Source organism: Schistocerca piceifrons, chromosome 2 (assembly GCF_021461385.2).
Source record: "Schistocerca piceifrons isolate TAMUIC-IGC-003096 chromosome 2, iqSchPice1.1, whole genome shotgun sequence".
Classification (NCBI taxonomy): Eukaryota; Metazoa; Arthropoda; class Insecta; order Orthoptera; family Acrididae; genus Schistocerca; species Schistocerca piceifrons.
In genome coordinates this window covers 1,060,908,445-1,060,933,964 of record NC_060139.1, presented here as the reverse complement: position 1 = coordinate 1,060,933,964, position 25,520 = coordinate 1,060,908,445, and the positions used below count along the sequence as shown (strand labels likewise).

The 25,520-nt window shown below is 40.3% G+C and overlaps 1 protein-coding gene across 1 annotated transcript in view; it reads right to left on the bottom strand.

Moving 5' to 3' along the window:
• Window positions 1–25,520, bottom strand: part of LOC124776121 (MFS-type transporter SLC18B1-like) — a 307,140-nt gene that overhangs the window by 67,894 nt on the left and 213,726 nt on the right. The window contains exons 8-9 of the mRNA XM_047250961.1: window positions 21,367–21,560; window positions 6,593–6,688 (exon numbers count right to left, since the gene is read on the bottom strand). Of these exons, the coding sequence (XP_047106917.1) occupies window positions 6,593–6,688; window positions 21,367–21,560 (290 nt within the window). The remainder of the gene's footprint in view (window positions 1–6,592; window positions 6,689–21,366; window positions 21,561–25,520) is intronic.

Sequence of the window (25,520 nt, the reverse complement as noted above, 5' to 3'; positions counted from 1 at the left end):
CAGACAAACAATACTCCAAAACTGGACAAACTAACGTACTGAATGCTATTTCCTTTGTTGAAGGACTGCATCGCTTCAGGATTCTACCAATAAATCACAATTTAGAGTTCACCTTACCTGTTACTTGTGTAATCTGATCATTCCATTTGAGATCATTTCGAATAGTCACACCCAGATACTTGACGGACGTTATCGCATCCAAAGGCTGGGCATTTATTTTGTACTCTTATATTAATGGGGATTTTTGCCTTTTTATATGCAGTAGGTTACACTTACATTCACAACTTTCGTGTGATACTACTTTCCTGTAGACTACAGCATCATCGGCAAACAGTCTAAGGCCGCTGTCAGTACCATCAAGCAGATCATTTATGTAAATCGTAAAAAGCAGAGGACCTATTACGCTGCCCTGGGGCACACCTGAAGTTACGCTTGTTTCTGTTGAAGTCACCTCGTTCAGGACGACATACTGCTCCCTGTCTGTTAGCAAACTTTCTATCCAACCGCATATGTCATCAGGTAGACCATAAGCGCACACTTTTTGTAGCAAGTGACAGTGTGGAACTGAGTCTAATGCCTTTCGGAAGTTGAGAAATACGGCATCAACCTGGGAGCCGGTATCTAGAGCCTGTTGTATATCATGCACAAAGAGGGCCAGCTGTGTCTCGCATGACCGCTGTTTCCTAAAACCGTGCTGGTTTCTGCAGATGAGCTTCTCAGGGTCTAGAAAGGTCATTATGTCTGAACACAAAATATGTTCCACGATTCTACAACAAATCGATGTCAGTGAAATTGGCCGGTAATTATGTGCATCCGATTTTCTACCCTTTTTATAGATTGCTATGACCTGGGCCTTCTTCCAGTCCCGTGGAACTTTCCACTGTTCCAATGATTTCTGATAGATGATGGATATCATGGTGCTATATTTGTAGCTTAGTCAACATAAAATCTTATGGGGATACCATCTGTGCCAGATGCTTTCCTGGCATCTAAGGATCTTTGCTGTTTTACAATCCCAGATACACTAAACACTATGTCAGCCATCCTTCTGTTTGTTCGATATTTCAAAGGGGGAATGGTGTTGCAGTCCTCTACCGTAAATGAGTTTTTGAAAGCTAGGTTTAGAATTTCGGCCTTCTGTTTATCATCATCAGTTACTTTTTATTTTTTATTTTTTTTTTTTTTTTTTTTTTTTTTTTTTTTTTTTTTTTTTTTGGGACTTAACATCTTAGGTCATCAGTCCATCAGTTACATTACCCGTGCTGTCAGCAAGGGAAGGTATTGAATTACTTGAAGCGTTCATATGTTTTACGTATGACCAAAATTTTTTGCGGTTATTTTTAGAATCTGCAGATAAAATATTGCTTTCAAATTTGTTAAAAGATCTCTCAGTGTCCTTCAGACAGCTGCTTTCATTTCGCAAAATTTTTGTTTGTCAGCGGGACAAGGACTACATTTAAAACTACTGTGCAAAATACTCTGCTTTCTCAGCAACTTCCTAATATGTTTGTTGTACCAATGTGGATCCTTTCCCTCCCCTATACTTTTGCTAGGCACATACTTCTCTAGCACATGGTGGACAATACCTTTAAATTCCGACCAAAGGTGCTCAATATCTTTGTGTCCCACGGTGAATGCTTGAAGCTGACTATGAAGATATTCATTAATGACACTTTTATTTGCTTTCCCAAACAAGAAAACTCTACACTGATTCTTTGGGGTTTTTTTTTAACTTCCACTGACATAGAAGCCACAATGGCATTATGGTCACTAATACCTTCTAGATTAACTTCCCCAAAAAGATCAGCTCTGTTTGTCGCCAAGATATCTAATATGTTCCCATCTCGAGTTGGTTTTCTAATCAACTGCTCAAGGTTGTATGTTGAGAGTGCTCCTAGAATAACTTCACATGCATCTTTGCTTCTGCCCCCTGTGATAAACGTGTAATTTTCCCAGTCAATGGATGGTAGATTAATGTCTCCACCTATAACTAATGGATAATTTGGATATTTACTTCCTATGTAGCAGCAGCAGCAGCAGCACTCCATCTTCAGGCCACAAGTGGCCCATCGGGACCTTCCTGTGCACTCAAGATGTTCCCTGAAACGTTCTGCGACATCTGTTTCGGATGCTGGTGGTCTATAAAAACATCCTAATACAATGGTAAATCCTTGTCTGATTGACAGCTTTATCCAGATTATTTCACAGTCTGACCCAGTATAGAACGGATTCTGAAGTAAGTGATCGTTCGACACAAAGATTAGTCTACTTTGCTTATTTTCATACACTTATGTTTTATGTTGTTATACTTTGGTGTAACTCTTCCCACTCTAATAGGATATTTCTGGCTTAGAAACAGGTGGTTCAGGCAATAAGTGTTGTAAGTTCATGAACCTCTTGTCAACTCCTGATAATATCAGCTTATCCCCAAGAATAAGCATGTTTCACTCAGTTAATACTCGGCAGAAATCAATCCTGCATTTGGATCGCACTTTCATAACTCTTGTGCGGAAAGGTGTGCAGTATACTACTACACCCATTTTCAACAAGCTACCACAAGAATTCAAAAATCTTAGCAGTAATCCACATGCTTTCAAATTGAAACTGAAGAGTTTCCTCATCGCCACTCCTCCTATTCTGTCGAGGAGTTTCTTGAAAAATGAAGGTGATTTTTCTGTTGTGTTGTTGATTGCATTTACTTAAACTTATGGCTTGTCTTTTTTTGGGTTCATAAACATTTTATTTTTATCTGTTATTATGTTTAAATTGTAATTTCATGTACTGACATATTCCATGACCTTGGAGATTTGTTCCTCAATTTGGTCCTATGGAACTGGATGTGTAATAAATAAGAAAAGCATGTAGCTTTCCTCCATATAACTTTAAGTTAGACAAAATGTGTTTAAGATTTGGCTGTTTCTTCTGTCCTTCCTGAAGTGAAATATTTGTAAATTTAGTTGTCTGTCTTAGTATATAAGAACAGTATGCCAAACCTTGTCTTCGGTCTCTAGAGCAACAGCTTGGAAAAAGAGAAGAAATTATTACTGATATCAAAGAGAAAAAGAAGGCTCCCCACTGTCCTGATAAGCTACATATCTTGAGGCACAGTTCACCTTTACTGACACTATCCAGTGTGGTTTGGCAGCACCAACAAATTAAAAAACAGAAATAATGTAGGTGATTTTTGGCAGCTCACTGTCTACCATGACATGACATGACATAACATGGTGTCAGCTCTGGCAGCAGCAATGGCTCCAACCTGATTGGGTACAGAGATCAGCTGAGCTTGGGTAAGAGATACTGGTACACCATTCCATACAGCTGTGCAGGTCTTTCAGCAACCCGTGAAGTTGTCAGTGGGTGAGAGATCTGGAGAAAGAGACGACCAAAGAAAGCTACAGTCAAACACCTTCCACACCGAAATAGGTCAGGAGATAACATAATGGACACATACAAGACAGGGCACAGCCACCAGCCTTACCACATTAGAAATTGCGAGGAAAGACTACCAAAATTAAGGATCACACACTGTGTAACCGTACTCCAAAAGAGGAAGCACAAACATAGTACAGGCAGTGTCTTTAGTAGATCCGTTGCATCTTCTAAGTGTTCTGCCAATAAAATAGAGTCTATGGTCTGCCTTCCCCACAACATTTTCTGTGTGTTCCTTCCAATTTAAGCTCTTTGTAACTGTAATTCCTAGGTATTTAGTAGAATTTGTAGCTTTTAGGTTTGACTTATTTATGGTGCAATTTAAGTTTAATGAATTCCTTTTGGCAGTCATGTGGATTATCTCATACTTTTCATTATTTAGGGTCAATTGCCAATTTTTGCACAATACAGATATCTTATTGAAATCATTTTGCAATTACTTTTGATCTTCTGATGATTCAACTTCATGATAAATGACAGCATCATCTGCAAACAACCTAAAATACATGCTCAAATTGTCTCCTAAATTGTTTATATCGATAAGGAACAATGGAGGGCCTATAACACTGCCTTGGGGAATGCCAGAAATCACTTCTGTCTTACTCGATGACTTTCCGCCAATTACTATGAACTGAAACCCATCTCCAGATGTGGCCATGCAATCCTGCATGGCTGACCAAACAATACCTTTATCCTCTCAATCTTTAGTCATGAAGAACCTCTAAGGTCTTGAGTATGGTCTTCCAAAGCCATCGATTCTGTGTACAAATGAGAGTCATAGTGTTCCAACTGACGAGAGCAGCAACATCCCGGAATGATAAATTGCAGTCCAAAAGCTCAAACTCTTCCCACACTGAGTTCCAACATATGCTGATAGAAGTTGCTCCCCCTTACACTAGACATAATATGATCTTCCTATAAAAAATCACAACATTGAAACTTGAGAAACCTGTCATGTAATCTTTCCTTACATTCAGAAAATAGACAGAATTGCTCCTTCCTACTTCTTGTGGCAGCACAGAAATGCTGCTAATTTGCATAAGCAAGAGCATGTAGTACACTTCATGCCAAATTGACATTTGCTGCCTGCTGCCTTCTAGTGTCACAATATTAATGGCCACCACAGTGAAGTGAAGTACTACACGAGAAAAGCTGCACAGATATGCAGCCAGATTTTGATGTTATTTGAATGTGTTGCAAATACCAGCAACTTGATTTAAAAGTTGAAAAATTTAAAACTGTGCACTTCACAAAATGCAGAAATGAAGTATAACCAAATTACTTACACATTACATTTGGAATTAGTCAAACCATACAAATACCTGAGTGTAACAATTTGTGGGAATATAAACTGTAATTGCTCTATACTGTGCACTTCACAGTGGTTCGTAGAGTGAAGATACAGATGTATTTGTAGTGTAGAATGATCAAATGTGGTCAGTTGCAGATAAATCAGGTGGCAAATGTCAGTTCACTGGTAGGGTACTGTGGAAACTGCAACCTTTCTACAGAAGACACATCCCACTCGTCCCAGAATCTTGCTCAAGGGTATGGAACATACACAAAATATGCCTAACACAGGATATCAACTGTATACAATGAAGTGCAGGATCAATGGTCACAGGTTTGTTTCATGCAAAGAACAGCATTACGAAAATGATAAGCTGGCAGACACTGGAAGACAGACAAACTATCCTGTGAAAGCCCACTTAGGAAGTTTCAAGAACCAGTATTAAGTCAGCAGTCTACGAATACACTACAGTCCACTATGTACTACTCCCACAGAAAATTCAAAGGTGAGATTAGATAAACTACAGCACACACAGAGGCTATCAATACTCCCATACTCCATACATGAATTAAATGGAAGGAAATGCTCATAAGCAGTATAATGGGAAGTTGAGCCATGCGTGGCTCGTGTTCCTGCCATCATGTATTTTACACCCTGTTTTTTATGTACTTCCACCTCACTACGTTAATTTGATTTACTACTATCACTGAGTTGCTGCTTTGCCTGACCGTGACCAGCGCTAGCAGTGCGTATCAATATATCCCCTCTCGTAGTATCTTTGTTCGATTGCTATGACTTCCCAGTCGTCGTTTGTTATAAGCCAGTTCAGATAGCAAGTTCGACGTGAGTTCGGGCTGTCAGTGGGAACGCGTCTGGAGTGCAGTCCGGACCCTGCAGTCAGGGAGTTGCAATGCAGCACTAACTGCAGTCTTCCATGCATTTCATAGTTGAAGGGCCTTTACAGTCAGATTGCTCAGCTAAGCTTGAAATGGTAATCCCTTCCCACATCCTCCTGTGATAGCAAAGGACATATTGTCACTTTGAACAAACAACTGTTCAGTACTCTTCATATCACCTGGCGTTGAAATACTTAACCACACTCTTCAGCATAATCTGACAGTCTCCTGCTATGCCCTAAGCTGAAAGATATCCTTCCCAAAATTGCATTCTCAAAACACAAAGCAGTTGGATGATCCAAGTGCAAGCGATAAGGCCTGTTCTTTACAGCCATTCACTCATACTGCAGTTTCCTCATGTGCATTTCTTATTGTAGCAAATGTAGTCCCATTGCCACTACTTTGCAGTATTCTAAAAAGATATTTCAACCAGATACCTGTCTGCCTTTATGAGTGACCACTGGCAAATTCAGAAAATTTACTGCCAGGTTGTTGACTGTACTGGACAGCACAATGCCAATGGCTTCTGCAGCTGTTTCAGCACCAACACTCACAGGACTCTGAGTCACCCACCCCCACCCCCTCCACCTCCCATACCTCCCTCCTTGCCCCAACAAAAACTACAGAATACTCACAGCTGAGGACATCTGAAAACAAATTTTTCAAATAACAACTTTAGACAGAAAGGGGAATCTTCCTTCATGACATCTAAACATAATTCTATTGTTCTTTGTTTACATTTCTTTAACTCAAATAGTTCATAAAAAACTGTGTCACACAGACGGCTGCTGCCTACAAAATAAACATAATATCCTAAAATACTGTAAGTCATAATACAGCATGTCTTCGCTACAATTTTACAGAAACCGAAATAATGGTCCAATATGTAGATTAAGACCTATATGTGTTTTTAAGTCATAAGAACTGTAAAGATGTTAGATATATACATAAACTGTGAGGAATGGTGACTTACATGGCACTCTCTAAGACTCCCTGGAATGTTGGCATCAAAGTAAGTGCCACTGAAACTCCAAGAATAGATAGAGCAACCAGCACAAGCCAAAGTGACCTGTAAATAATAGAATAAAATTTATGAAAGAGGATATGGCATTATAAAATAAATACTACTACAAATTTCACCACAGATGCAAAGATTAAACATATTAATTCCTTGCAAATATAGGCACTAGTATCTACAGTTAGATACTAGGAAATAGCTGCCATTTAAATCACAATTTATCCAATGTAAACAGCACTTAGATCCATATCTTCTCTCATGTTTTGAAGATTATCATTTGCTTATTAACTAGTATAGTTAGCATTTGGCACCAGAAATATGCATAATTTTGTTTCTTAAAAGCTTACTATTATTGTTCCCACATAAAAAGTGTCAGCAGAAGAGACACGCATGAGCATGTGGTAGATAAAAGACAATTATTGACCAGTGTGTACATGCAGTCATCTGGAAACTGTTTGGTGAGAGCAAGTCACGAAATTGATTCTTTTTGTGGAGGAGGGATGTTCTGTGCTTTCTAATGGAATGTCTCATTAATCACTGCAGTACGTTGTACATCTGTGTACAGGTCTGATGAAGTAATAACTAATTTCATAAAACGTCATTTTACATTGTGCCTATGAGGTTAGGTCGGTACAACACTGGCCGCCTGGGCTTCACTCCTTTACACACATGGTTATGTGAATAGTATACATACTGAAAGTTTGTGTGCTGTGTGAATTTTGGCTTCCATGACTCAACATGATACTGTGTCAATACTGACTCTTGTAATATAGACAATACAAGAGAAGGCAAAGGCCCGTTTTTTCATACCGACACTTGACCACTGCGCAGCCTGCCCCCCACGATATGCCATTGCCCAGAACATTCCTCCTCCTCCTCCTCCTCCTCCTCCTCTCTCTCCTCTCCCCCCCCCCCCCCATTTTAATAATTAAAGCGCGCGCACACACACACACACACACACGCACGCACGCACGCACGCACGCACACACGCACACACACGCGCGCGCGCGCGCGCGCAAATTGAAGTCTCCCGCTACAATTTTCCTCCGTGTGGGCTACTGTAGAAATTTCGGTACGGTTTTCACTACTAGCTGGACCGATTCATGAGGAACACTTATGTATATGATTTATAAATATTTCCAGTGAACTGGCTGAACTATAATTAAATCACTAAAATCACTTATCTTGACCCAAAAAGGTGCCCTATATTCAGGAACACACATTTTCAATAAATTTCAAGCAACCATTAAATCTTGGTTTCAGATAAAGCACGGTTTAAACACACTTTGAAAGAATTTTTGATAGGCAAACTCCTTCTACTCTATAGATGAATATCTTAACAGAGACTGTTAAGCCAGCTTAAGTAAAAATGTCTGTTAGATTTCTGTTTTGACAGCACTTTGTCACAACAGTCAAGATTAGGTTTTTTTTATGATAAATTTATTGATAGTGCATAACAATGTTTCATTCTGACAGCATGTTAATTCTGTAAATATTAGCTGTTCCAGTTCACCACATTGTATTAATCTAGCTTGACAATTTCCTGACAAATGATCAGGGTTGTATTATATTCAAATATTTTATGTTATACTTTCTGACATGTTCCACACCCATGAGAATCATCTCATTTTTTGGATCTATGGAACAAAAACTGAATCTAATCTAATCTAATTAAAAAAACCTGCCACTATGAATAGAATGCCATTGTCATCTAGCAGTGAATGGCAGAAGTCCTCAGAATCATGTAGAGCTGCCCAACTGCAGCATCAAGGCAATACTACCGTGAGGCCAGCATGAACTGCCACTACCAGGGATACCTGCGTTAGCTATTGCTGATGACCTATAATGCAGTATGCATCACATATTATGCTGATGAGGATAGACTTTTTGGTATGAAGTTAAGTTTAAGATGTGTGACAAGAAATACGGGAAAGGGTCACACAGAAAATGCAGCTCAAGGCACACTGGTGCTGCAGTCAAACAGACTGGGTGGGGCAGCAGCTAACAGCTCCCTTTATTGCCACGAAATATCACTCCAAATGCCAGTAGTTAAATTAAATATGGAATAGATCATGTGTGTCAGTGTTGATAATGTCTGATGTGCACTACTTAAATCATTTAAGTTGTATTAAACTGTTGGTACTCAGTTACATGATGCTCTCTGAATTTTAATCATAGCTCTACATAGTGGCTGCTAACAAAATTAGCACTACACAAGACAAGTCATCCAGTCCCAACACTTAGTGCTTTTTCTGTAAGTTGAGTCGGGCCTGGTTGGCTGGTAATAATATAAAATAACAGTTACTCTTACATAAAAAATCAGTTTTGTAACATATGTATGAAAATAAAAAGGCAACTTTTGTAGTTTCAGAATAACTGTTTTTTTAAAAAAGAAAAGTTAATTACAACTCAGAATAACAATATTTGTTTAATATATTGTTTCAAAATGAAAGTGAAATGGAAAGTTAAAAGTTCAATGCATGCAAATACCCATGATTAAAATATAAATTGAAGTAACTGACTACTAACCTTACCCTTCTGCTAATGAAATGTACTTGTTCAGCTAAAGTTTTGTCTTACTTAGACAATTTTTCTCTGAAAAACCTCTTCCATTTCAAAGAAATCAATGTCTATTTCACCTTCTTCTCTCTGGATAGTACTTTCACATCATCTACTTGTTGTGCTTTATGTTTATTTATTTATTTATTTATTTATTTATTTATTGTCCTCTGAGTCAATACTGTATATGACATGCACATGGTCATGCACAAACATACATTTGATGTTGGACATTATGATAATTTGCTGGCATGAAGTAATATGCCAAAACTTTACACAAACATGAGCTTACGTATATATTTTCTGAGAAGTTATGAACACACAAATTACATACTCAGTTACACATTTGTATTTTAGTGCTGTATTCCTCTAACACATATACACAACAGTACCTGGTTGGATATTGTTTTTGCACTTAATCTGCATAGTAGCAGATGATATAGATGCAAGATTTTTGCACATAATTGCATTAATGTTTTACTCTTTACAAAATTCTTTGCTGCAATTTGTTTCATGTTTCTTTCCACCCACGTGGAGCAGAAATTTGCTTGCACTGTAGAAACAATGATCAAGTAGGAATGATTTTAATTTTTTATTAAATACAGTCAGGGACTGACTGTTTTTTATTTCTGATGGCAGGCTATTGTATATTTTAATGCCTTTGTTCAAGGGAGAGTTTTTCAAGGCAGAGGTGCACATTTCTTTAACATGGAGTGTCATTTTCTGTCTAGTACCATAGTCATGGACATTTACATTTTTATTAAATTTTGTAATATTACTTTTTACAAATTTGCATGGTTCTAGTATATACAGGCTGCCAAGGGGTAGGATGAGCAACTTTTGGAAGAGAGGTCTGCACCTATCGGTCGGCTTTGCCTTGTTCATTATTCTTATAGCTCTCTTTTTGGCGAGGAGAATGTTTGGGCTATGTGTAGAGTCTCCCCAGAATATAATACCATACTGCATTACACTGCAGAATTGTGCATAGTAGGCTGAGTGAACAGTTTCTGGGCTTGTGCAGTATGTGAGAATTCGTAGGGCATAGCACACTTGGTTTAGCTTACTATTAGTTTTATTAATGTGTGTTTGCCATTTTAGAATATCCTGAATCCATAGGCCTAGAAATCTTGTTTCTGTATTTGGGGATATTTGGGAACCATGTACTTTCATATCAGGCATAATTTTATTTCATCTCAGGTGGAAGTTTAGGTAAGTGGTTTTGTTTGTGTTAACTATGAGCTTGTTTTTCTCAAACCAATCACGAAGTTCATTTGTATTTCCATTTATGGCCTCTTTGAGCTCATGCTCATTTTTGCTTGTTATGAGGATACTGGTATCATCTGCGAAGAGTGTACTGGTGCTGGCATTGATGTTTGACGGTAGGTCGTTTACTTAGCATGAGCCAAAGGATATCCCAACATCACCAGCAACCTCTGTTCATGATGATTTGGTAATTTTCCAAAACCATTTTTCTTACTTCTTCCACACTATCGTCAGTAATTGATGCACTAATGTGCCCAGTGCAGTCATCATCTTTAACTACTTCTCGACCCCTTTGCAATATTTATACCAGTCCTCTTGCCTTACTCATAGTAGATTAACCAAAAGTGACAGTCAACATTTCAAATTAGGTGCAGAACTTTATCCCATTTTTCAAGCAAAATTTTATGCAGATTCTTTGATTCATCTTATTTGAAAGAAAAATTCACCAAGTACTCAAAAACTAGTATAGCCCTTTCAACTGTCTGCAGTAAACTAAATCCTCAAAACAGCTGAAAATGCAAACATACATCAGGTACATGTGTACCAACATGATAAAAAAACTGATAATCGTGTGTGTAAAACCCACGAAATTAAAAAAATTCCCATTTTTTTGATCACACTTTGTCTTGCTGGCTTATATTACTATGAGGAAAATCAAGGTCTGTGCTCTCATCATGACTTGAAGAAGTATTTCCAATAATTGGATGCATACATTGGTTTATAAAACTCAAACTCCAACAAAACAGGGCTTGGAAGGCCCAGTGGTACCGACCAGCTGCTGCGTCATCCTCAGCCGAGAGGTGTCATTGGATGTGGACATGGCTGGGTATGTGGTCAGCAGACTGCTCTCCTCGCTGTTGTCAGTTTTTGTGATTGGAGCCTCTACTTCTCAATCAACTAGCTCCTCAATTGGCCTCACAAGGGCTGAGTACATCCTTCATGCCAACAGCACTTAGCAGACCCAGACAATGACCCATCCAAGTGTTTGCCAAGACTGCAAGCGCTTAACTTCGGTGATCCGATGGGAACCAATTTCACTTTCTTGGTTACATGAATTTCATGTAGTAAAGTACTTACACAAAATGATCAAATGATGTGAGAATAGTGTATTACCTAAATGATTTAACTAGTTGTCCACTGTAATGGAAATCAAGTAAAATTTGTTAACCACATGGTGATGAGTGATCCCACGAATAAAATAAAGTGTACTACCAATAACATTAGAGTGCAGAATATCACTGCCATGTTGGAATAGTCACCTAGTGATAGCAAAGAATTTTTTATTATTTATCTTATGAATTACTTATATGTTTCAACGTGCATACATGTATATGTAGTAGCAGTAGGTTTTGTCATGCAGAATAGCAGTCAGCTATCTCATATAACACAAGCAAAGAAAGACAACAAGCACTCTAGCAATGTTTTGATGCATGCATTATGTCCTTTTCCAAAGGAGCTACGCAAATAGTGATTTTACAACATGTCTTGGAGTTGAGACTTATTTTTTGCACAAGTATGGTGTTATCCATGGTATGCCTAAAGTGGTTGTGACTGAATAGCCAGTGATGCCAGACATTATTGAGCAATTCTGCTCTGTTAGAAACAATTGACAGGGACACAATCTGTAAAAAGTCTTTGTTTCTGTAGAACGAGATATGCAGGCAATCAGTAAATGTCCAAATTGTTGTAATGAAATGTTAAGGCATCAGATACATTAGTAACTGTATTCTAATCAGATTTCTTGTGAATGAGGCCTAGAAACATTTTTGTAAAACAATATATAAATAAGGCAAAGTGGAGAGGAATTACAACACTAATCAATTTCAAGCAACCAGTTCTAAAATGGATCTGAAGAGCTAACATTGTAACTGGTACAGGCATAGACTACAGCAAGTACACTCGCGTACCTGCAATATGGTATGTGATTTTGGGATGAGTTTTTGTAGTCCACTCCAAATGTTATCCCATCCAAGAACAATTGATATTATAGTAAAAGTTGCAGCTCAAAAGAGCATACACAAAATTCCGTAAGTGTTTCACGCAGTTCAGGCACTACCACTGACTAGCAACACAATGGCTTGAGCTTTGAACCAGTTGCCGATGCAGTTTACTCCTAATTATTGGTGGTGACTTAGACATGGAGTCCACATTATTGAAGTTTGAATGGATTAATGAAGATAACATTGTAATCTACATGATGATGTAAAAGGCAATGTCACCTGTAGCATCTGTTTTGCTATTTTCTGTTTAGGTGCTATCAAGTGAATGAACTAGATCAAGAGCTATGTATGGCACTCTGCATATAGGTACAGTGCGAGATCACTGCAATTACCTAGGCCTCTATTACACTCACAAAAATTATTTTCAAATCAATCCACAATCAAACATACAGTTTAATGACTAATATCATTTAAAACCAAGCAGATAATTCACTACAGATATTTGTTTTGTTGCATTCACAAGTAACTCATGTGTGCAACCACTCTAATTCCCATTTTTATGTCTTTTCTATGTAAATCACCAATTCTGGTTATCAATGTGACTTTTGGAGTCTAAACAAAGCAGCCTGGCTGATTTAACCTGACTGTCCAGAAAAACTTTAATGGAGGTTCCTGGTTCAGACAACGGGTCTTTGGTTGTTCCATCATTGTATGATTTCCTGATACAGAACACTTTTAATGCACATTTCTATTTATTTTCTGTATTATTCATTGTCATTGTTTACAACCTACCACAGTAATATAGAGGAAGTTCAGACAAACATTTTGATACAGGACACTTGTGGTCTATCAAATCAGAAAACTACCTCAAACTGGCCTACAAAAGCACGTAAGCTGCAGCGCATGCACGTTGCACACGATTTTCAATACTCTCGCAATCTCTCCACACAAACTGCTAGTCCTAGACAAAAAATAAATAGGACCTTTTTGTGTCAAATTTAATTTAGTTTTATTGTGTAGTGAGACACGTTTTTGTTGATGGAGTGTGCAGTTTTTGAGTTATTAAAGAAAAACTTACAAAAGTTGCCACTCACCACATAGCGGAGCTGCTGAGCCGCAGATATGCACACACTATCTGTGACTCAGAGTCTTCTCTATATGGTGAGCAGCAACTTTCCTTTTCATAATATTGTTTTTATATTTTATGAATATAATAGAGGGAAACATTCCACGTGGCAATTAAAGGGAACAGCCATGGGTACCAGGATGGCCCCCTCGTATGCCAACCTATTCATGGGTCGCTTAGAGGAAGCCTTCCTGGTTACCCAGGCCTGCCAACCCGAAGTTTGGCACAGATTTATTGATGACATTTTCGTGATCTGGACTCACAGTGAAGAAGAACTCCAGAATTTCCTCTCCAACCTCAACTCCTTTGGTTCCATCAGATTCACCTGGTCCTACTCCAAATCCCATGCCACTTTCCTTGACGTTGACCTCCACCTGTCCAATGGCCAGCTTCACACGTCCGTCCACATTAAACCCACCAACAAGCAACAGTACCTCCATTATGACAGCTGCCACCCATTCCACATCAAACGGTCCCTTCCCTACAGCCTAGGTCTTCGTGGCAAACGAATCTGCTCCAGTCCGGAATCCTTGAACCATTACACCAACAACCTGAAAACAGCTTTTGCATCCCGTAACTACCCTCCCGACCTGGTACAGAAGCAAATAACCAGAGCCACATCCTCATCTCCTCAAACCCGGAACCTTCCACAGAAGAGCCCCAAAAGTGCCCCACTTGTGACAGGATACTTTCCGGGACTGGATCAGATTCTGAATGTGGCTCTCCAGCAGGGATACGACTTCCTCAAATCCTGCCCTGAAATGAGATCCATCCTTCATGAAATCCTCCCCACTCCACCAAGAGTGTCTTTCCGCCGTCCACCTAACCTTCGCAACCTCTTAGTTCATCCCTATGAAATCCCCAAACCACCTTCCCTACCCTCTGGCTCCTACCCCTGTAACCGCCCCCGGTGTAAAACCTGTCCCATGCACCCTCCCACCACCACCTATTCCAGTCCTGTAACCCGGAAGGTGTACACGATCAAAGGCAGAGCCACGTGTGAAAGCACCCACGTGATTTACCAACTGACCTGCCTACACTGTGAAGCGTTCTATGTGGGAATGACCAGCAACAAACTGTCCATTCGCATGAATGGACACAGGCAGATAGTGTTTGTTGGTAATGAGGATCACCCTGTGGCTAAACATGCCTTGGTGCACAGCCAGCACATCTTGGCACAGTGTTACACCGTCCGGGTTATCTGGATACTTCCCACTAACACCAACCTGTCAGAACTCCGGAGATGGGAACTTGCCCTTCAGCATATCCTTTCTTCTCGCTATCCGCCAGGCCTCAATCTCCGCTAATTTCTAATTTCAATTTGCCGCCGCTCATACCTCACCTGTCTTTCAACTTCATCTTTGCCTCTGTACATCCGCCCCGACTGACATCTCTGCCCAAACTCTTTGCCTTTACAAATGTCTGCTTGTGTCTGTGTATGTGTGGATGGATATGTGTGTGTGTGCGAGTGTATACCTGTCCTTTTTTCCCCCTAAGGTAAGTCTTTCCGCTCCCGGGATTGGAATGACTCCTTACCCTCTCCCTTAAAACCCATATCCTTTTGTCTTTCCTTCTCCTTCCCTCTTTCCTGACGAGGCAACCATTGGTTGCGAAAGCTAGAATTTTGTGTGTATGTTTGTGTTTGTTTGTGTGTCTATCGACCTGCCAGCGCTTTTGTTTGGTAAGTTTCATCATCTTTCTTTTTAGATATATTTTTTCCCACGTGGAATGTTTCCCTCTATTATATTCATATCATTAATTTGAAGCCAACAATCACGTTTGTTATTGTTATCGTTATTGTTATTGTCACTGTTACATTTCGAAGTCTTTTCTGTCGTCTTATTTCCTCCTTCTGTTTTTGCCAGCAGTTTCACTTTCTATTCACCTTCTCCTTTTTTACCGTAATCCAGTATACAATTTTATCCCGTCGATATACACTCAATAATACGTAATAATACGTAAATCACTTCGAAACCATAACCAAAAAATTTTTTTTTTCCGCTTTGCTGCTATAAAATCCACCGTTTCCAGTCCACAAACAGTTCCTTTTAGCTATTAAACAACCCTTTCGGCAGTTTTAATAACTTTTGCTTTATTTCCATTTCCGTTTTTCTCACATCACCGATCATTTTTAGCCGCTTCCCACAGGTTTTAACGTCATTATTTCTTCATCAAACAATTGTTAGCTTCATTTCCATAATCTGCCACCACCAAACCACTCCTTTTAATACATCCTCACGTAGTTTTTTCGAAATTTTCCCGAATTTCTCCACCCTTTAACGTGTTTTGGCGGCAACACAACCACCTAACCTTTATGCACATCATTATCTACCTACACAAGTTCACCACAGGATCAACATAGCCCAGCCCTAACCAACCCTTTTTCGCCTTTTTTCACACCAGATCTCCATTTGCTTTCTAATTTTACCTTTATCTCTCCCCATATATTTTTTCATATTTATTTTCATTTTCATTTCAGCCTCGTGTTCCACTTTCCACCTTCTAGTACCATGTCACCCTCACAACACCTTCACAACGACCCCATTAAGTTTTATTTACATTCCCTCCGCAAACATGCCTTCGCCCTAGCCAGATTACACTCCCATATTTTATTTTCTCAGGCTTGTCTGACATTTGGCATCACCCCCAAAGGCCACACACTTAAAGTTCCCATCTCTGGCTGCAACCCTTCTTTCCATCAGTCCCTATACCAGTTCCAAACCAAACAATCCATTGCCCTCACCCACCTAATCCTTCACCTACACATCCACTCAGCCAATCAACACGCCCATCAACTCCTATCCTTTATAAAAATCCTCAATCTTTCCTCTCCCACATCCACACCTGTTGTTCAGAGCATCCTCCTACAGGCCAACCGCAAGTTAGAGCAGCATGCCACCCTCCACCTTAAAAAACTATCCAATCTCCTGGTTTCCCACCTCCGGAAAGGCAACTCACTCACCCTTCACAACCTTTCCAGCAAACCTCAACCTCCTCTCATTGCACACAAACCCAGTCTCTCCCATCTACTCAATCTCCCACTTCCAGCTCCACTCCCTCCAAAACCTCAAAATTCCAATCAACGCAATCTGGAACCACAACACCCCAATTCAGTAGTTAACCTTTCCTCCAAACCTCTCTCCCAATCCGAAACCTCTGTCCTATCCAAAGGCCTCACTTTCAGCCCCACTCCCAGATTCAACCAAACAGCCCTCGTCAAAGATTTACTGTCCTACACCCGTACTCTCTGCTGGAAATATCACTTTGCCACGTAGAAAAATGATCCTAATCCTACTCCTAATGATCCAACTCCCCAAGACACTATCCAAATTGAACCATGCCTGGAACAGTTCCGTCCTCCGTCACAGCGGGACCCACCTCCTCTTCCTCAAAATCACCCTCTCCTAACCTTCCAGGAATTTCTGACTTCCAGCCTTGCCTCTCAATCCTTCTTAAAAAACCTTAATCCTACTCCCAACATCACCACTGCTGAAGCCCAGGCTATCCGTGATCTGAAGGCTGACCGATCCATCGTCATTCTTCCGGTGGACAAGGGTTCCACAACTGTGGTACTTGATCGTCGGCAGTATGTGGCTGAGGGACTGCGTCAGCTTTCAGACAACACTACTTACAAAGTTTGCCAAGGCAATCCCATTCCTGATGTCCAGGCGGAGCTTCAAGGAATCCTCAGAACCTTAGGCCCCCTACAAAACCTTTCACCCGACTCCATCAACCTCCTGACCCCACCAACACCCCGCACCCCTACCTTCTACCTTCTTCCCAAAATTCACAAACCCAATCATCCCGGCCGTCCCATTGTAGCTGGTTACCAAGCCCCCACCGAACGCATCTCTGCCTACGTAGATCAACACCTTCAACCCATTACATGCAGTCTCCCATCCTTCATCAAAGACACCAACCACTTTCTCAAACGCCTGGAATCCCTACCCAGTCTGTTACCCTCGGAAACCATCCTTGTAACCATTGATGCCACTTCCTTATACACAAATATTCCGCATGTCCAGGGACTCGCTGCGATGGAGCACTTCCTTTCACGCCGATCACCTGCCGCCCTACCTAAAACCTCTTTCCTCATTACCTTAGCCAGCTTCATCCTGACCCACAACTTCTTCACTTTTGAAGGCCAGACATACCAACAATTAAAGGGAACAGTCATGGATACCAGGATGGCCCCCTCGTATGCCAACCTATTCATGGGTCGCTTAGAGGAAGCCTTCCTGGTTACCCAGGCCTGCCAACCCGAAGTTTGGTACAGATTTATTGATGACATTTTCGTGATCTGGACTCACAGTGAAGAAGAACTCCAGAATTTCCTCTCCAACCTCAACTCCTTTGGTTCCATCAGATTCACCTGGTCCTACTCCAAATCCCATGCCACTTTCCTTGACGTTGACCTCCACCTGTCCAATGGCCAGCTTCACACGTCCGTCCACATTAAACCCACCAACAAGCAACAGTACCTCCATTATGACAGCTGCCACCCATTCCACATCAAACGGTCCCTTCCCTACAGCCTAGGTCTTCGTGGCAAACGAATCTGCTCCAGTCCGGAATCCTTGAACCATTACACCAACAACCTGAAAACAGCTTTTGCATCCCGTAACTACCCTCCCGACCTGGTACAGAAGCAAATAACCAGAGCCACATCCTCATCTCCTCAAACCCGGAACCTTCCACAGAAGAGCCCCAAAAGTGCCCCACTTGTGACAGGATACTTTCCGGGACTGGATCAGATTCTGAATGTGGCTCTCCAGCAGGGATACGACTTCCTCAAATCCTGCCCTGAAATGAGATCCATCCTTCATGAAATCCTCCCCACTCCACCAAGAGTGTCTTTCCGCCGTCCACCTAACCTTCGCAACCTCTTAGTTCATCCCTATGAAATCCCCAAACCACCTTCCCTACCCTCTGGCTCCTACCCCTGTAACCGCCCCCGGTGTAAAACCTGTCCCATGCACCCTCCCACCACCACCTATTCCAGTCCTGTAACCCGGAAGGTGTACACGATCAAAGGCAGAGCCACGTGTGAAAGCACCCACGTGATTTACCAACTGACCTGCCTACACTGTGAAGCGTTCTATGTGGGAATGACCAGCAACAAACTGTCCATTCGCATGAATGGACACAGGCAGATAGTGTTTGTTGGTAATGAGGATCACCCTGTGGCTAAACATGCCTTGGTGCACGGCCAGCACATCTTGGCACAGTGTTACACCGTCCGAGTTATCTGGATACTTCCCACTAACACCAACCTGTCAGAACTCCGGAGATGGGAACTTGCCCTTCAGCATATCCTTTCTTCTCGCTATCCGCCAGGCCTCAATCTCCGCTAATTTCTAATTTCAATTTGCCGCCGCTCATACCTCACCTGTCTTTCAACTTCATCTTTGCCTCTGTACATCCGCCCCGACTGACATCTCTGCCCAAACTCTTTGCCTTTACAAATGTCTGCTTGTGTCTGTGTATGTGTGGATGGATATGTGTGTGTGTGCGAGTGTATACCTGTCCTTTTTTCCCCCTAAGGTAAGTCTTTCCGCTCCCGGGATTGGAATGACTCCTTACCCTCTCCCTTAAAACCCATATCCTTTTGTCTTTCCTTCTCCTTCCCTCTTTCCTGACGAGGCAACCATTGGTTGCGAAAGCTAGAATTTTGTGTGTATGTTTGTGTTTGTTTGTGTGTCTATCAACCTGCCAGCGCTTTTGTTTGGTAAGTTTCATCATCTTTCTTTTTAGATATGTTTTTATATTTTTTATTATAAATGGTATTATGAGTCTGTAAGTTGAATGACCTTTCATACACATGCCCAGAGAAGGTAAACTTAATATATATCAGTAATTGTGATAAAAATGAACAAAATGTTATCTCTGAATTTTTGTAAGTTGTTCATCACTTGTTTTCATACACTTTTTATCTTCTGATTCAGCTAGTCTACACTCTCCTGCCTGGGCCACTGCTTATGTAAGCATTGTAATTCTTAGTTAATAATAATTACATTAATTGCAAAAAAGGTATGTGTGTTTATTTTAAGAGTAAAAATCACCATTTTCACTGCTGATAACCAGGAAATTCCAGTCTGTGCAAGTACTTGTAATGCTTTCTCGAATAATGGCTTGCTGATGAACAATTATCAACCATTTTCTACATCTCATGCTGATCGCTGCTAATGGTAGCAACCTCTTTCAGAGCTTGCAGCTATTATTTCACCACGACATCCAATGAATAAGCATGAATAAAAAAAGCACATCTATAATAATTAACATTCAAAAACAAAGATGATGTGACTTACCATACGAAAGCGCTGGCAGGTCGATAGAAACACATACATACACACAAAATTCAAGCTTTCACAACAAACTGTTGCCTCATCAGGAAAGAGGGAAGGAGAGGGAAAGACGAAAGGAAGTGGGTTTTAAGGGAGAGGGTAAGGAGTCATTCCAATCCCAGGAGCGGAAAGACTTACCTTAGGGGGAAAAAAGGACGGGTATACACTCGCGCACGCACGCACACGCACGCACGCACGCACGCACGCACGCGCACACACACACACACACACACACACACACACACACACACACACACACACACACACACACACACACATCCATACATATACAGACACAAGCAGACATATTTAAAAATAATTAACATTCATGTGAACATAAATTAGAAATTATGAGCCTGTTGTCCCAGCTGCGGAGTATGAGTCTGTATATGTTCATTCTCAAATAATTTCCTTTACCAATGCAACTCCTCTTCTCTGTTGGTGAGGGATAGTTATAGGTGCCATCACAGGCCATGTTATTTTCTTTAGATATTTAGTGCTGTAGAACAGCAGACTTTGTTGGTTTAATTTTTATCTGCGATACTTGCACACAAGTGGTACATGAAAGATGTGTGTGTACACAAGTATCACACAGATAAGGAACAACCAACAACATCAGTTGATGCAGCACTGAGTATCTTCAAAGTCCATAGCATGAGTTATGATGCCACCAAGTTGTAAAAACACACCAACAATTTCTGGGATGGCATCATAAAGGAATCTTTAGACATCAAGCTACATGATGAACTGACAAATAAAGGCAGCAGTTTCCCTGTAATTAAAGCTTGGGACCAATTACTGAGCATGCTCAAGGTGCAACAACAGCCTACAGAAAGGTAGGTTCACACCACACCAAATAAATACATGAGACCATACCACATAAATGCATCACCTTTGCATCAGCAACAAACATCCTGACCCCCATATGGCATGGCAGTGCAGTGTCTGAGGGCTGTGACTTTGGTACCTCCAATTCAGATCCCCCTCCACCTTGCCAGAGGAGCTAAGCCCAAGAGATCAGAAAGAGTGAGGAGGAGGGGGGGGGGGGGGGGGGGGGGTGTTATATAAGACAATGCCCAACAGCAGGAAATCAATCATCAGGACATCCTGTAGATGGAAATGTGATGTGTCAGCTCGCTGAAATTTCTCACCATTTGTATGATACCATCTGGCTGGGTGCTCCAGAACAATTCTAAATTATAACTGCATACTTACAATTTTATTCCACTCAGTTTAAAAAGGGGACTGGAGATATATACAACACTGCATATCTACTTGCAATCCTTGTTAAATAGCCAGAAACTAAAAAAAGCAGAAATAATTTTACAAGTACTCATTGTTATTAATGAACATTACATAGATTTACAAGAGCTACATAGAAATATCCCAGGAAAAGAATCATAGTATCTGCACAAATAGCAGTTAGTATGCTACGAAAGATAAATAAGTTAACAAAAAAGTACAGAAGCCACTATGCTTTGACAGAGTAGTAATTACTTGTTAAGAAATGGCAGTAGAGGTGATGGTCCAAGAAGCAGCAGCCCCAGTGAACAAGCAAGGAGACCCCACACCATCATAGACCAGTGATTGTTAACTCGATCTGCAAGCCAGCCCCATATGGGGCTGAATATACCGTACAGTGCAGAAAAAAGCAGGAAGATCAGACCCACTTCCTCTGCACTCAAGTTAAACTGCAGATAAGTGAAAGTAGAACAAAACATATTAATCAATATACAATGTATTCATAGCTGAAATTGTACTAAACATTTTCTGTAACATTGGCAATCTAACTTCAAAAAATGTCCTTATTTCAAACATTAAATCAGTTTCCTAAGTCTCTTTCTAAGTGACATATAACTTCATCTTAGTAATGTTAAATTCTCAACTTAACAAATAATGAAGGTTTGTGAGAAAAATTCTGTGTTCTTTACTGGCCAAGCAAGAAATAAAAGCTAGAACTTGTTTTGTCTTTAACTAACTTTAACAAGGAAAAAACTTTAAATGTTGTGGTTCTGATATGTTTCACTTTCTTGAGAATTCTTATTCTATTGGCACTCCTTATCTGTATGTGTGACAATTACACAGCCAAAATTAAATGGAACACAAGTGATTATGGTACTTTAGAAAATTTCAATTTTTTTGTAGCTGTAAATGCATAAGGAACAGCAAAAACACAGGCAAAAGTTCTGATCATCCACATGAATGACTATAATGGTTATACAAACTTAAGCTTTATCACAACTGTACACTGATTATTTGACACAAATGTCTTCTTATTCTTTCTCAAGGCAAACTCAGAATGAAGGGTAGTAAACTATGATCACAGTCTAGAAGCAGATGCTTGTTCTGTTGATCAAGCTATTTCTTAAAAGAAACACACAAAAAATATAATCATCTGCTCCCCAACTTCCATGACCTACAAATAGGATCTTGCCAATCTTAAGATAAAATGTACATACTTGCAAAGAATGCTGCAGTAAATATACTTAACAACATTCCATGCTGCTAATTCAGTTAAGTAAAGGCATATGGGTCTGTTTGTCAGGAGGTCCCTAGGGGTAGGTTTGGCCTCTGAGTTATGAGTTTTGTTCCACCATGTACAATGGCCCCTTTCCTTGAGAATATGTGAGAGTTGTGCTATATATGGATTTGTGGTGTATAGGTAAATGAAACCGATGTGTGTATAGTTTTATATTATGTTTGTGTTGTATGATGATGACAAGAGGATGGAGAGAATGAAACCTGGTGCTGGCATATAGCCTTCTCTTAAATAGCATCAAGGGAGCTGTTTAGCTTAATGTACCCATCCGACACACACATCACAATGAGCAGTGTCACGTACCCTCACTTCACGAGACACAGTGCAGAGGTTTAGAATTTAATCCACAACACTCATGCAAAGAATGGTGGTCCAAAGGTTTACATCACCACCGCTTCTCCCCATTCCAGTCAATTACTGACAGTGACTTTTTCATCCATACCAGTATTCGAACCAGCTTACCTCCGAACTGAGCACCAGAATATGAGTGTGAATTAGCAAACTTGACCATACAGCCAAGTTGTTAATTGTACAATTGTACATACCTTGCAGTTTCCAAGAACTCACTGCAGTATGGGAACAAAAGTACTGTGTGCATGGCTTTCACACAAGAGAAACAACACAAAAGTGAGGGGGAACATTACAAATTTCCTTAATGTGATCAACAGAGCTTGGCATTACTGCCATTTGACAGTTTTCATGGTACCATTATGGAATGAATAAATGAATGAATAAAAAACAGCTCTTGAAATAATCCTTTTGATAAGCAATATTCCTTGCATACTACAGCACCTTAATCCATTTTCATTAGTTCTGTGCCTCTCCTTTAATCTGATGGTAAGGTAACTTCATCCATCCATATGGGACATCAGCAGCATCCAAGACACACTTCTTCCTCTTCCCCTCTCCACCACACACTTTCATTTAAGGACCCTCTGTTGCGAGCAACTTCTCCGCAATATACTGAGGCGATGAAAGTGATGAGATACCTCTTAATATTGTGTTGGACCTCTCTTCATCCAGCACAATACAGCAGCTCAACATTGCATGGATTCAACAAGTCACTGGAAGTCTCCTGTATAAATTTGAACCATGTTGCCTCTATAACTATCCATAATTGCGAACATGTTGCTGGTGCAGAACTTCATGCATAAACTGACCTCCTGATTATGTCCCATAAATGTTCAATGTGATTCATGTCGGGTGATCTGAAGGGCCAAATCATTTGCTCGAGTTGTCCAGAATGTTCTGAAAACCAATTGTAAACAACTGTGGCCCAGTGACATGGTGCACTGTCACCCACAAAAATTCCAGAGAAGGCTGTAAATGGTCTCCAAGTAGCCAAACATAACCATTTCCAGTCAAAAATCAGTTCAGTTGGACCAGAGGATCCAATCCACTCCATGTAAACAAAACCCACACCATTATAGAACCACCAAAAGCTGCCAAAGTGCCTTGTTGACAACTTGGGTACATGACTTAGTGGGGTCTGTGTCACACACAAACCATACCATTAGCTAACCAGCCAAAATTGGGACTCACTTGACCAGGCCATGGTTTTCCAGTCATCTAATGTTGAACTGATACTGTCACAAGGCTAGGAAAGGCTCTGCAGGCAATGTGCTGTTAGCAAAGCCATTTGCATAAGTCGTCTGCTGCCATAGCCCACTAATGTCAAACTTTGCCACGCTCTCCTAACAGATATAGTCGTTGTATGTCTCACATTAGTTTCTTTGGTTATTTAATGCAGTCTCGCTTGTCTGTTAGCACTGACAACTCAACACGTATGCCGTTGCTCTCAGTCATTAAGTGAAGGGCATCGGCCACTGCATTGTCTGTGATGAGAGGTAATGCCCAAAATTTCTTGGTACACTCGTGACACTGTCTATCTCGGAATATTGAATTCTGCAATGATTTCTGAAATGGACTGTCCCACGCATCTAGCTGTAACTACCATTCTGTGTTGAAAGTCTTAATTCCCATCATGCACCCACCTTTTCACCTGAACCACCTCAGTACAAATGATAGATCCATCAATATATTGCCATTTTATACCTTCTGTACATGATACTACCACCATCTCTATATGTGTATCACTATTCCATTACCTCACTGTCTATAATCCACCCAAACATGTCTTACTGATTATCATCAGTTTCAATAGTTTTATTTCTTTTTCTATTCTTACAAGTATTCCTTCATTTCTCATTCAATCAGTCCACTTCCATTTCAACATTTTTCTCCACAGCCACATTTTGAAACTACCCAAGTATTTTTGTTTTTTTCTTTTTGACTGTCTATTATGCAATGTCATACAATACAACACTCCAGAAAAAAACACTTGGTGGATCTCTTAGTTAACTCAGAATTCTTTCTGTCACCATTTACATCATTTACTCCCCCTGTCCCTCGCTACCACTCCATTTTCATTCATTTTTAATAACAAATGGCAACAAGAGCAGTACGATAGGAGTCAAGCAATTTATGTCTCTGCATACAAATGTGCGAAGATATTTGATTTCTTTGTAAAATAGAAACAGGCAGCAAGCAACGAAGTTACCTGTTACCCTTAACATTCTGTGGTGACCTTTCTCTCTGACTTTCCAATGCCCAGCACTGTAACTTTACAATCTCTTTAAATCTGGTACATTAATATCTGACAGCAATGTCAATTTCAGTATAGGCACAGAAGCAGGTAGAATCAATAGTGAGGACATTCATTGCTTTCAAACATCATTCAATCTGTACTTCTGAAGTTAAAGATTATGCTCTAATAACATATATTTAATTGGATAAATGTACAAAATGAGAGTGGAAATCAACTTTTACATTCTTTATGATTATGTTAGGTGGAGAAAATGCAGATCCTGTTGACAGAATATGTATTCCATAGAGTCAAACAATGGAAAGTCAAGGATGAATGTGTTAGTTGCATTGTGTGTGTGTGTGTGTGTGTGTGTGTGTGTGTGTGTGTGTGTGTGTGTGTGCGCGCGCGCGTGCACGCCTTCTATTTTTGACAAAAGCCTTATTGGCCAGAAGCTTTATTTGTGACAGTCTTTTCATTGTGCCTATCTGGGACTCAGCATCTCTGCTATTCCATAGAGCCATAAGT